Raw genomic sequence first — 14,659 nt, 5'->3', positions numbered from 1 at the left:
CATTCCTGTTGTGGCTTTTTGATTTGGTCTTATAAATCCAGTATTGAAGAATGATGAAGAAATCTGAGCACAGATTTTAAAACTGGAATATCTAGAGCCAGGAACTGGCATCTATGTTAAGGAAGCCAAGTGAGAACCATCAAACTCTGCTAATGTAATGACCTCACTGGAAAATGTGGACAAGTAGCCCTCCGGAAAGCAGTTGCCTAAAGAAAATATCTGAAAGCTTTCACACTCCCAATTAAGAGACCTCAGTAAAGAATAAGTTTTGAGCTCATGCTTGCTTAGACCCTGATAGTCTGACACAGTCATCAAGCAGATCCTCAACCTGTGGCTGACAGTTCAGAAATCAGACTTCTTTATTTTGCCTGACACCTTTTTTTGCTTTTAATGTTACCAGTGGAAAACTAAGAGACCGCTACGTAAAGTTCCTCATACATGTAAGTTTGACAAGGCAAAGCAAGACAGGCATTCTCTTTTGTCATATCGGTCAAATTTCTCTTCAGATCTTTTATATCCTCCCTCTCTGTGGGTTTTGAAGCTTGTTCAGAACCCAGCTGGAGACTTGTACTCGTGCTCTTCTTAAAATATTGTGATAATTTTATTACTTGAATTTCTGCAGCTTCTGCCAGCCTTCATAATGTTTCAGATAGTCATAAAGAACAAAGGATTCAGTAAATGTATTCTAAAATACTACTTTTCATTTGTGTGATAAGAAAACCAATGATAACTGTGTTTGTCTAACAAAAGCCTCAGTGACCATATCCTCAGTTTTCTCCCTTACATCGTTTCACTTGTCAGATGTTGTCTGAGTATACAGAAATTAGCAATGAAGGTAGAAATGCAAGATATTATCAGGGTGCCATAAATGTATGAAAGGAAGTAACGGACTTTTTCACACTAAGGACAGAGAATGATGCATCTGTGACCAATGTGGTATAAGAGGGATCCCCTTCTGTAATAACACGTTCCATTAATGTTATCAAAGATACTTTGAAGTGATATACAAAAGTTACCCAAATGCTTCCTCCTGCCACGCAAAAGGAGCTATCAGACTTCATTAAGGGATGGTTCCCACAAACTGAGTTTGCAAGTCCCTGCCCTGTAACAACAAAAGCGTTCTGCAGTAAGCCAGGCTGCTTCCACAGTACTTCATCTGTCTTCCTGCCTTGGTACTTGAAGTTTAATTAAAACAATTTCAGGTGAAATTTTGTTCTACAGAATTTACTCAGCCTTCTTTCTTTCTGTTGCACAGATTGCATACCTGATCCCTACTTACTTGTTGAGATTACCAAAACTGTGAATAAACTCCTCTATGGCAGGATTTTGTTTAACAGTATCAGGCACAGTATGCTGTTAAGGCACAGCCTGTTTCAGCTTTGTGGCTATACACCGCATATCTTTTCCTTAAGACACCCTGCACTGAATTGCCCAGGATACCTGGAGGATGACTCTAGAATAGGGTGTTTTACTCTCAGGCTTGAGAACATCCATTGTGCTGGACCTTGCAATGCCAGCAGGGCTTTTTTTTTTTTTTCCCCAGCAGCTGAGAAATGTGAAAGAAGTAGAGGCTTCTGACTCATAGGCACAGAGTAAATTATTGAGGTGAGTTAAGCCTTTACAACCTCCCACTGTTTGTTACCACTCCTTTCCTGGAGCTAACCACCAAACATCACAGTTCGGTGAAGAGACAAAGTGCCTCTGCCTCAGCCATTTGAAATAAAAAATTGATGCCCTGGGGCATGCATAGTTCATCGACAATTTAAGTTAAGATGCTGGGCTATGAAACGGAGCATCTGATCCATGGCACGTGTTCTGCTCGGTCAGCTCAGTTAGAGGGGTTGCAACCTCTGGCAAAGAGGCAGAGGAGACTCGTACACATCCTCAGTGGTGTTTGCCAAAATAACCTAGCTATTTGATAATTGTATCAATGCAGCTTCTTCTATGTAATCAGCTGCCATAGTTGCTGAAGAAATACCATTTTAGTCACCAGTGGTGGAAGAAATGTTGATAGATAGAAGTGTATGTATCGTGTGATCTCTACCGTGAAGATGAAAAGATTCAAAACCTCTTTTCTGAAGACTAGAGTTGTAAGAATACTGTGAATCCAGTGAGAATACTACCAGAACTCAGGGAAAAAAAGGATTACAAGACAGGAGTTATGGACTTGCATATCTTGTTCCTGGAGAGCTCTCTATAGACCTCAATGCCACTGGCACAGCAATCTGTAATACTACTGCTGGAATCTATAAGGCAGGCATGCACATGTTGTATGTGGAGCAAAAGTTAATCCTATGTAGTGTTTATGCTACATTTAGCAAAAAATACAGTGAAATGTAGAGTCATAGAATGGTTGGGTTTGAAGGGACCTTTAAAGATCATCTAGTCCAACGTCCCGTGGCCAGGGACATCTTTCACAAGAACGGAGTTAAGAAGGGGAACCCCCAGAGAGTAGGGGGATTGGAACAGGAGAGGAACCCCTCTGCGATACCGAGGTCAGGGAGACGGCAGGCTGTCCCCCCCCCAGCCCACGGAGGGGAGCAGATGCCCACCAGAAGCCCGGGGAGAGAGGAGCCCACGCCGGAGCAGGGGGATGGATGCCCCCCAAGATGGCCGCCGCTGTGTGGGGAAGCCCGCGCTGGAGCAGGCTGGGACTGAAGGACTGCAGCCCGCGGAAAGGACCCACACTGGAGAAGTTCGTGCAGGACTGTCTCCCGCAGAAGACACCCCACGGCAGAGCAGGACCGAGTGTGGAGGAGTCCTCCTCCCCCTGAGGAGGAAGGAGCGGCAGAGACCAGGTGTGACGGACTGACCCCAGCCCCTGTTCCCCTGCGCCGCCGGGGGGAGCAGGGAGAGAGAACCGGGAGTGGGGCTGAGGTGGGAAGGAGGGAGGGATGGGGGGAAAGTGTTCCCAGGTTTGGTTTTACTTCTCAGTATCCTTGTTTTGATTTGATTGGTAGTAAATGAAATTGATTTTGTTTCTTCCCCAAGTTGAGCCTGTCGTTTGCCCGTGCCCGTAAGTGGGGAGTGATCCCTTCCAGTCCTGGTCTCGACCCATGAGCCTTTCTTTATATTTTCTCCTCCTCATCCCACGGGGGCTGGTGCGGGGAGGAGTGAGTGAGTGAGCGGCTTCATGGTGCTTTGTTACCAGCTGGGCTTAAACCATGACAACATCCCTCACCAAATTCAGCTCCAACTGTGCCTTAGCTTTCCAAATCCCATCCCTACACATCCAGGCAACATCCTTATATTCTTCCCAGGATACATGTCCCTGCTTCCACTGCCTGTTTGACGAGAAGGTCCTTACTGAGCCATGCCAGTCTCTTGCCTTCCTTGCCTGATTTCTTACACATGGGAATTGAGAGCTGCTGTGCTCTAAGAAAAAAAGTCCTTAAAGAGCTGCCAGCTCTATTCAGCTTCTTTGTCCCTGAAGGTAGTTTCCTGGGGGGTCCCATCCACTAATTTATTAAACAACTGAAAGTTACTTTCCTAAAATTCAGCATCCTGACTCTACTCTTCACCTGGTCCATATCCCTCAAGTATGTGCATCCCACTAGGACATGATCACCATAGCCCCGGCTGCCACCGATCTTGACATATCTAACTAGTTCATCCATGTTGGTAAGCAACAGGTCTAGTAACAACTTCTCTTCTGGTTGGGCTGTCTATCACCTAGATGAAGAAATTATCCTCGACGCCCTCCAAGAGTCTCCTGGACTGCTTACAGCTTGCCTTGGTGCTTTTCCAGCAGATGTCAGGGTGATTGAAGTCCCCTGGCAGGATCAGAGCCTGGGAGTATGATGCTTCCTGTAGTTGAAGTAACATTGCTTCATGAACAGGCTCCCCTTGATTGGGCAGCCTGTAGTAAACACCAACCATGAGGTTTCCTTTGTTGGCTTGGCCCCTAATTTTTACCCATATGACCTCATTGCTGCTTTTCTAAGACAGCTCTGTGCCATCAATCCATTTCTTTTTTTACATAGAGGGAAATCCCTCCGCTTCCTTACTTGTCCCTTCTGAACAGTTTATAGCCATCGACTGCAGCCCTCCAGTCATGGAATTCATCCCACCACATTTCACCAACAGCGATCAGATTATAGCTTTCTAGCTGCACAGTGGCTTACAGCTCCTTCCTGTTTGAAACTGAACGTCTTCGAAAATAACCATCACAAAGACCAAAACAACTGAAATAGTGATAAGAAGTTCCTGTAGCAGAAGTGGATGGAATTTTTTATCAAGTAATTCAAGGTTGGGCAAGCTGCTGACAGTTTATCGTGGAGTCTGAAAGTCCTGAGAACCTGGAGAAACAGGTTCGGTAGCAGCCCAAGAGACAGACATCCTGGAATAGCTGGGAACCGGGAGAGTTTCCTTTGGAAACCTGCCATGTTTCTTCCGATGGATTCAGCATAATCATGCTCTTCTGCAAAACACTTTGATTTCAACAAATTATCCATTTTCCCAGAATGAAAAATGCCATGTTGAAGAAGTTGAGCAGGATGTCTCCTCTGTGATTTAGGCACCTTTCCCAAGTGTGTCTTGTTTCTCTTGTATTACAAATACGGCTTCATCAGCACATAATTAGTGCCGGAGAAACCCTTAGAAGTTCTCAACCTTTCAGATAAATACTCAAATATATGTTGACTTCTTCAGTTCTTTAGGGAAAAAAAAAAAAAAAAAAAAAAAAAAAAAAGCTTCCATGTTCTTTATCTAGGGTTTTTTTATAAAGCTGAATTTTGTGAAAGAATAGCATTTCATGATACTCTGGTGTTTCTATCCCCATGTTTTTGATTCAAACTTTGTTCAGTTCTTACTTATTCTCACAACATCACATATGCTCTGTGCCTCAGAGCAATTTTCTGAGGGTGAAGAGCATGCACGGCGGAACAAACGGTGGCTGTGAGTGACCAAGAGAAAAAATGTCACGATTTGCTAACAATAATATTTTTGGCTCACATCTTGAGACCTATTAGACCTGTAGTCAGAGAAAAAGGAGACAAGTCCAACACTCAGTTATCCATAGCCTGCTTCAGGATTTATAATTTTCATGGTTTTGCCTGATAAGAAGATTGAAAATCAAAGGGCAATAGCAACTCTTTGTGTGCTTGCAGAGTCAGAAGACAACATACAACCTAGGAAGAGGAGGTGAATGGGTACCCAGCTTTCCCTGGGGATGGGATCTGCAGCTGGTAGGCAAATTCAGGCACAAGTTATGTCATACCTTGGGCCATAGTCCCTCTGGTATCTGTATACCTGTTCCTTTTCCAGTTCCTGCATTAGGGCCTTTTGTCAAATCATATTACAACATCTCGGACTGCCACTTTACAAAGAAACCAAAAAGCAGAGTGAAAGCACACAGGTTGAAACACTGGTACATGACAGTCTGTACCGTTTCATTGTCAGCGGGCTAACTAGGCAATGCTTGGACACAGTTTGGGGCATAGCATGGGCCAGTGACTGTTACTACAAGGCAGTATGGATGAAGCCACCCTTTTTTAGTTCTGGAAGAGAGTTCAGCAGTATATGCATATATATATGTACACACTATATAGATATATTTAGTCATATGAGTGTGTGTGTTGCAACTTCATTAACCTGGGATTTTTTTGCTTCGTGAAGTTCCATCATTTCAGTGAAGCATCACTCGTAATATTTATTCTTACCTCTGCATTTCTGATCGTGGTACATTAGGGAATGTTTTTCATTGTCCATCTTCTTTGATAACGCAAGTTACATGATAACATTCTCTAGACAAACTGTGCTGTGCCACTTGGCCTTATGTGCTGAAATCCAGGCACTGGCCTGTTTTAATTACAAGGGACATAGCCTCAGAGGCTAACAAGCAGTCTTTAATGCATTTAAACTCTGATACCACAGAATGTTACATCTAAATTCGGTACTTGGTGAAGATGATCACTGGAGCAGGAGTGATCAGGGAAAATGCCAAAGGGAGGGTTTCAAATGCTCTTTTTGCAGAGAAAGGCTTTTAAAAGGGTAGATAAATAGCAAGAGGCCAGAGTATGCATGACAGCAGACAAAAGCCTTGTAATCTGGTATTTTTCACTTGGACTTTGTCTTCGTTTGCTAGCTAACCCCAAACAGACCTTCCTTTTTCTGCCTATCACCAATGTGTAAATAAATCTCTCAGTGCATTCTATAAATAGACACAATTCCTTCATTACAAATGACCTTTCTACTCTCAGCTTGGTTACATAGAACATGAACTATGTCCAGGTGGAAGTCGTAGGATGTAGCATCTTGTGAGAGTCCATGCATGCATACAGCATAAAGTAAATGGTCTTTTTTTTGCAGTGGTATGCCAGTTTGCACTAAAGCATCAGGTACGCACAAGAGGCTATGGTTCAGCAGTGCCAGACCTGTGATATTCCATGAATTTGGTGATATTAGGGCTGATATAAGGCTGGCTTGAGCATGCCCAGGAATCCAGGGGGGGCAGAAGTTCTTTCTGTGCATACCACCTCCCTGTAGACTGCTATGCCCCTTTATACTAAAGGTATAGATGTGGTCTTCTGTCTCAGGAGACCAAGGCAGAACAGTTAGGAGTTGATGGGACATTTGAGGGAATCCTACTGCATCATACAAATGAGAAAAAGTGCCAACATTCAGATTAGATTTTCCCAGCTTTTGTTCGACTTTTAGAAAGGATAAGGCTGTGTGAGGTACTGCTTTGTTAGTCTAAATTTGTGTAAAGCGTACTTGTGTCAGCAGGGCGTAGTAAGATCCTGAGGAAACAGCTTTGGGGGGTGTTTGTTGCCCATCTTCTGTGATAACATAGATCCTATTAGAACCCCAAAGGTTGATTTCTTTTGAAAGTCTGAATTATGGAGCATTAAAGGTACACAGAGGATTTGTTTCAGAACACTGCATTATCTGAAGCAGTTTTAGGACCAACTAATTTCTTGGAGTCGTGCTCCCAGGAGGTTGACTAATGGGAGTAGCTGAGGTAGCGAAGCTATAATATAAATGTATAGTGTAGCCGTATTGCTCGCCTGAAGGGTATATCCAGTTAACCACTTTGGCTGCTGAGGGGTCAGTCTCATTACTTTGTCCACCCTGGACTGCGAAGTCCATCTCTGACAATGAAGTCATGATCTTCAGTCCTGAAGAAAGGAAAAGTCAAAAGAGTGGTTCTTAAGTGCTTCCTGCACTATAATGTTTCTGCTGTTATTACTGCGTTTCCTCCTGATTCTCTGAGCCAGCTAAGCCATGCTTTTGAGCTTTCTTCTCATTTCAGAAACTACCAGACAACAATTTGTGGAGCAGAAGGTTGCAACTTTCCTTCACCCAGTCCCAAGATGCTGCAGGGCTGACTGCTGGCCATGCAGCCACTGGAGAGGAAGGAAACCCAGTGATGCTCACGGGATTTCAAAGGGGAGTGTTGGCTGGTCTCTGTGGTCTGGAGCTGAACTGCACGCTTTGTCAGAATTCCCTTCAATACTTGATTACAGTGATCAACAAGACCATCTAACTGGCCATGGTACACTGACATGTTTAGCAGTATAATTAACAGAGCCTTGGAGAGTTCTTGCATTGTAAGAGCTGTGAAATTAGTGCTGTAATGTATTTTGATTCGGTTACATAGACTGGCCTGGGAATAAGAGGTTTTATGAGATAATTTTCTAGTGCTAATGGGCTTTGAAAAGATAACTTCTGGGTGGTAGGAAATATAGTCTAACAAGATCCCACAGTCTAACAATCATACAAGGACATAGGAGTATCCCACCCAATTTCTCCTGAGGGAACCAACTAATGTAACCTCTGAAAGAGAATGCAGAAGTAGTGGGGTCTAGGATACTTTGGAAGATACTGAGGACAGGATAGACATTCAACATCTTGTAGGCCAGGGTACCCTCTACATGCTTACAAACATTTAAGATCCAATTTTCAGTATCACTGTGTGTGGAGAAGATAATATTCTTTCTTTTCATGCTCTTTTTCATCAATCTGTTCCATGCAAACTGCATCTCATGTAGTGTGTGTAGATGTGGGACGAGGTCTCTTTATTACATGTAAGCTGAAAGGGAGGTATCTTTTTATTCTGTGAACTAATATAACGATGACAATGATTAATGGTGGGATTTGTCCAGAAATGTGGCCACAAAATCTGTCTTAATGCAGGTTCAGAGACTGTAATATTCTCAGTGCTGGCACAGAGAATCGGGGATTTTGTTTTTCCAATCCCTAAGCAAAAATTGTTTTCTCCAGTTCATGGATGCTTTTTTCTACTCAGTTATTTTGTATTTCATCCATATAAACCTTGTTTACTAATTTAAATGCATAACAGGCACAGTTTCAATAACTAATTTGTGTACATTTCTTCACAAAAGTCAGGTAGGATAACATTTCCCTGGAGAAGGTATGTAAGAAGTCAAAAAAATATGTGTGACACGATTGCATCAGTCAAATACACACAATTACCGAGCTGTTGAAATGCACACTCATTTAATGTATTTATGTTTTCATTCTTAAAGAAAACAAAAAGAACTCAAACATTGTTTTTATGCAAAGGAGATACACTCATTCTCATCCTTTTAAATTAATGTTCACCATCCTTAAATGTAAATTAATAATTTACAACTCTACAATTATATTCAAATCACTGAGGGAAGGGAAGCAATACCTTTGTTTTTCTTCCAGTTCTTTTTAATGGAGTCTGTAGCCGTTATAATCATGGCAGATGTTACACTTTGACTATTACTGTTGTTCCAATATGTCTGCCTAAATTTACAGAAAACTTGAAGTAGAAATAATGGGCTGTGAATTTCCATGTTCATTTCAGTTATGCATTAAGTAAAATGCCAGTTTAAAGTTAGCTTTAAAAATTAGTACTGATAATTATGAGAAGGACATATCTTATTGTTTCTTCCAAAGGACATCTAATTGCAGGAGGTCTGTGTGGATAAAATGAAGAATGATGCCAAGCACATAGAAAATTTGTATGTTAAGGCCTTTGAGAACATATTGCATGATCTGTTGGGAAAATATAACTGGTTATATTGCATCCATTTAGCTTGAAGACGGAACCGGCTTTCATCAGTTTGGTAAATGTTATGTCAGGTAATGTGCAAAAGACTATGAGATCATGAACCATTGACAAAATACAGGTTTTATATTTGTAAGGTGGCTAAGATCTTTATTGGGAGCTGTAAGTTCAGGCAGTGATGCATTGAATCACACACATAAACAAAAGTAAATTCTCCATCTCTCTATCCATTAATTTCCTTCTCCTTTGTAAACCAGTGCTGTAGTCCCAGATTTAATTAAAACAGTGATTAAAGTATCTGTGACTGCACACTCAAGCATAAGCTATAGCATACTCAACAGCAGAGATGCATGCCTATCCTATTTTTGTAAACCTGTTGTTTTCCCTTAGAAGCAGGCAAGCTAGTGTTTCATCTTAATGATGAACATGGACTGGACTGAAACATTATGTGTCCCAGGTCCAAGGTCAGCATGATTAGGTATTTCTAAAAGCTGTGCATATGGAGTACATGCCTGTTCTCCTTACAAGGAGCACAGTATTTTTTTCATTCTCTCACACTGTTGCTAATGTACAAAACCAGGACTGGAATTTTTAGTGTTGTGCAATGTTGTACTTACACCGTGAGTTTGATTGATTGGTATTTGCAATGTTGGCGGCGGGGGGGGTGGGGTAATGTTTCTTGTATGTGTGCTAATGGTTGTCTGCAAGCTACACCATTTGCTTAATTGAGATCCTGCCTTGGTGCAGAAATGAGACATACCATGTTTGTGGGTCTGTTTCTGACCACTGGTGGCAGTGGGAACTGTGTCAGCAATTTCAGAGGGAAGGGAATTAGGACATCTAGCATGATGTAAGTTTTATTGAATACTAAATAATGTTCCTTAACAAGGCAAAATAACTCTTCTCTTACTTTCTTTCATTACTTTTCTGCTTCCTTTGCCTTTGTCCCCAGCTTTTATCCTCTTACTTTCATAATCACGAGAAGCCAAATTAATCTCAGGTATAAGACTGCCAAACCAGCTTTGAATTTCTTTGACTGTTATGAGACTTTATACTTCGAGCCCACCAATGAGGGCCAGAGACTAGCTAGGTCCTACCAGCTGAGATACTGGGTGGCTCATTAATTTGGCAGATCCATCTCCCACTCAACCTCAGATGTCCGCATGTAAAGACACATCTACTTGTATCATGGCAGGTATCCATTCCCTCATGAGTCACTGTATTTTCTTTTTGTATTAGGTATGCTACAGGTCATATGCTTTGCTTCCAGTAAAAATCACTTACTCCCTCTGTAAGTAACTGTGTAATCAAATCCTGAGAGAGTACGAGGAAAGGGACCCAGAATAAGAGGTTAAAAACTCAGAGAAGTAAAGCAATAAAAATAGGGTGCTCAGCTGGCGAAATTGTGGAGAGAGAAGGAGAGAAAGATTAAAAAATTAATCTCCAGAGTATAAAACTACAACTGAGGAATGAAAGTAGTTTCAAAGTGGCTGAACAAAAGGGAGGGAGAAGGTAAAATAATGAAATGGTAAATCCACATGGGCAAACTCAAAGATCAGAGTCAGGATCAACGAAAACAAATGATAAGCAAAAAAAGCAAAACACACAAAACATTCCTATCCGTAAGCCAGAACAATGATTAGGATAATGATTTGACATGCTTTTCAAATTTTTGAAAGAGGGAAAATGGCAACAGAAATAGCGAGGGGAACAATTTTAGAAACTGATAGTGGAAGTAAAAGGCTTCTATTCAACAGTTTCTCTATCTAATAATCTAAAAGTTTTGCTGTTCTAAGTATAAACCAGGCAATATAAATTTACCTTCAAATGAGAGCAAACATGATTTATTTTAATGTATATGTATTTACATTCTGTATGTGGTATATGATGGCTTTATTTTAAATAATAATGTCTCTGTGGAATCACTGTAATTTTTGTTCCTGAGTAGCCAGGTAGATTGCAATGCAATATATTGACAGAGAGGTGGCAACTCCATGCACCACTGCTCTAACAGAGGTGGAATAAAGTGTGACGAGTCCCAACCTTGTACTGACAACAGAGCCTTATACGGACAACAGAGCATAGGTATTCTCCTTTACGTCAACAAGAGTTTGTATTTCTGGAGCAGGGCAAGCTGGTTCGCAGCCTTGCTGTCCTATGTATTTTTGTGTACATGGTAGCAACAAAACTTAGGATTGCAACATCCAGGTCACTCACTTATCCTCCTCATCCGTGGAGCAGGAAAATCTCTTTATGCTGGAAAGCAGCAAAAACATCCAGCAAAAACGTTCAGCTTCAAACTCAGCTGCCTGGATTTCAGAGCCTTTGATGATGTCTATGCCTAAGTTTCCATTACAGTCACTGGAGCCTACTCAGCTCACCATGGGCATTTATTTTAGGAAGAGCTGAACAGCTCTCTAGACTAAGTCTAGCCTCCAAGCGTCGCTGCCTGAGATCTTGACTGACTCCAACGGGACCTCAGACGCTTTGCTGATGTATGGAGCCCTGCGTGTAGGAGTCTGAATCTGCAAGCCGACGTCCTGCCCTTTGGGTGCCGTAGACCCGGCACAGCCCCGGGGATCCCCTCGGAGCAGGCTGGGTGGACGGGACGCACGTCGGACCTGGCAGTTTGGGCTTCAGCGGCCACCCAAGCCCTGCTGCCGTCCCGCACCAGGAGGCTGCACGGCCCCCGTCATGGACCCGCAGATCGGTGAGCTTGGTGGGGCTTGTTCTGGGGCTGGGATCGAGTGTATAAGGTATCTTGCATAATGAAGAATTTGGCAGGTACCTTTTTGCTCAGGACTGGTGGCTGTTTTCTCTACTGAGGACAAACATACTGGCTGAAGCCTCTGTGCTTCATAACCCCTGTGTGCAAAGTATCCCACTATCATTCATCAGGCCTTCATAATTTCTGCTAAAAAAATAAGCTGGGCCATTGGAGAAAAAGAAAGAAAAGGTTAGGTCGTTTGTTCTTATAAGGACTGATTATAAAATCCATGACTGTTATTTAACATCCAGTTCACTTTAAGTCTGTTGGCAATGCTCCCTCCTGTATTTCCTGAACGTGTTCTTACAAACAAGTTTTCTGGAGGGGTGGGGGCTGACGCAGGGAGTTTGAAACTCAGCTGAGAGGGGAGAGTTACTTTTTGTGTTTATGACTGTGAGTATTTGTTGCTGTGTCTAATAGTACCCCTGACTTAAATGATACTGTCTAGCTTACAAAGTAAAAACAAATATTACATGTCAAACTCCTGTTTTCATATTAAACCCTTACCAAACTAACAAAAAAAGGAAAAGAAAAAAAAGAAAAATATTCTTGAGAAATCAAAAGTCCTGGAATTTTCTATGTCAAGCCGATCTGATGCAGACAGTACAGACTAAAGAGAAGACTTTAAGTCTTCTTTAAGTGCTTGTGGTTTAAATAGGATGAGGTTAATTAATATTGTCTTCCTAAATGTAATCCCTTTCTCCAGTGATATGATATCGTGATTCTAATTTTAATTACAGAGACGGGTGGGTTGGATCACTAAAATTGAGATTTGGGTTAGGGTGTGGATTTATAGCCCGGCTCCTCCCTGTAAAGGTTGAGACTGCTTGTGTCTGGACTCATATTTTCAATTAATTTACGGTAATTAAAGGGTGCTGTGTGGGATGGTGCTAAAGAGAAACACAATTAAGATGTATTGCTTCTCCTTTGGTATCTGCATCCTTATTTATTTTAAACAGTCTTTAATGCTCTGGTGAGTTTAAGTCTTCCTGTATCACATACTGTGCAAGCAGAAATATGTGAGTGAACTGTTGCCAATGGCTCAGAGCAAGCATGGGGCATGTTTCAGATTACATGGTGTTTTCTTGTTCAGATCTGATCTCCTTGCTAGGAGAGGCTGAGAAAGGCAGCTCTAGGGGATTTACTTCTAACAGCAGCAGCAGCACATGATCCATCAATCGCGTGATTCTCACCACCGAGGACTAATGGGGAGGGTGAAGAAAAAGTGAACGCTGCCTTGGGGAAGCAACAGCATTTTCTTCTGTTCGTGGGACCCCTCCACCAGCCGGACGCTTCATGGCTTCTCCCAGGTTAGAAACCTACTGCTGCCCAAACCGGGATGCAGCTACCCAGCTAGTGATGAATTTCCAGCCTGAAGTCTTCTGTGGAGTTTGCATTGGCAGTGCCTCTGTCAGTCTGCTACTGACCATCCTGCAGCTCCTGCCAAAGAAGGGACAGAGCCCGCGGAAGATGCCCAAAGCCTCCTCCTCTTCCACCATCCTTCTCCTTATCTCCATTTGTGACATCCTTGGTGGCTTAGGTAAGTGGCAGCTTGATGTCCCTCACCTTTGCTGTAGCAGGCTCTTGTTGCTCTGAGGTACCGTAGCTAAATGAAGCTGGTGAGTGAACAACAGAGATTTCTGAGGGAAACATGCTGTATGTATTCACAGGAAGATTTGGGCTAAGTGAGATCAGAAAGTGGTGGGCCTTTGGGGGGGAAAGATCTTGTTTAATAGTTACATTTTAGAAGTAAAAGCTTTTGACAAATCTACACCAAAATCTCTGCTTTCAAACAAATTAAAATCCACAGCACTGGCTGGTTCTCAGAGTAAAGCATAAAAGCGGAGGCGAGGCAGCACATTTAAAACTAAAGCTGACATCAAACACTCAGCTGATCTTTAAGACTACATTTGAAAAACACTTCCTATATGTCTTTAAATCCTCTCAGACCAAGTTTGCCATCTTGTTCATGTGCCAGCCACTTCTCTGGGCACATCACATCGACAGCAAACGAGTTGGAATTGCAGCTGTACACAGATCATGCTGGACACGGCTTTTGAAACATGAGCAAAGCTTCCTTATCAAGGACAACCTGCTGCCGTCCCCTGGCTGATAGGCTGGAGGAATATAACAGAGAATAAAACAAAACTCATGAGTCAAAATGAAACTAATGTGTCTAAATCTGTCCTGTCACTCTATGGCATTTACTGCCAAATTAGGTATAAATTACTGTGACATATGCTATGAAAATACAGGATGGGTTTGTTTCTACAATAACATTTTTCCCCTCACATTAGATCACAGAGGTAGTGCTGTTTTGTAAGTCTCTCTCACTGCCTGGAGAAGGAGTGGGATTTCAGTCTTTTCCCCTTTCATACCTAGCCAGGTTCTCTCATGGTACATGGTAAGTACCAATATTAAAACAAATGATAGAGGGGGAAATAAAGAAAGAGAGAGATGGAAAAAAATGTGTGTGCATTCACCTGGAAAAGGTCCTTTCAGTCAGATGAGGCCAGCAGTAAATAAAGTTATTTTTCTCCCTTTCTCCTTCACCAGCAAACTCAAACTATTTATCCATCACTGTCTTTGAATTAGACTCACTGTGGTGGGTGCGAAACTGTTCTCTCTTGGTGGGAAACCTTGTGGTTTTGTTCTGCCATATGTTGGTGCTTAATGCCTATTATTTCAAGCAAACCCAAAAAATCTCACTAACAAACTGTAAGTTCATTTAAAAAAATGTGTATTGTTCTCACCTAATTCCAAAGTCCTGCTTTGTTCAGTCCTATGACAGAGAGGAAAAGAGCTGCTTGTAAAAATGAAGGCAGCAAAAAGTGGGAAATAACTTTTTTCTGCAATAAGGGATTATAGAGAAATTAACATTAGCTTATGAA

The 14,659-nt window shown here is 42.1% G+C and overlaps 1 protein-coding gene across 9 annotated transcripts in view; it reads left to right on the top strand.

Moving 5' to 3' along the window:
• Window positions 1–9,696: 9,696 nt before the first annotated feature.
• Window positions 9,697–14,659, top strand: part of GPR143 (G protein-coupled receptor 143) — a 37,105-nt gene continuing 32,142 nt past the window's right edge. For 8 of the 9 annotated variants that reach the window (XM_049834662.1, XM_049834666.1, XM_049834665.1 and 5 more), the window contains exons 1-2: window positions 9,697–11,711; window positions 12,862–13,308. In XM_049834662.1, the coding sequence (XP_049690619.1) occupies window positions 13,065–13,308 (244 nt within the window). In that variant the 5' untranslated portion in view covers window positions 9,697–11,711; window positions 12,862–13,064. The remainder of the gene's footprint in view (window positions 11,712–12,861; window positions 13,309–14,659) is intronic. The other variant, XM_049834669.1, reaches the window with a different exon arrangement.

Source organism: Accipiter gentilis, chromosome 31, assembly GCF_929443795.1.
Source record: "Accipiter gentilis chromosome 31, bAccGen1.1, whole genome shotgun sequence".
Classification (NCBI taxonomy): Eukaryota; Metazoa; Chordata; class Aves; order Accipitriformes; family Accipitridae; genus Astur; species Astur gentilis.
This window is presented reverse-complemented; position numbering and strand designations above follow the sequence as displayed.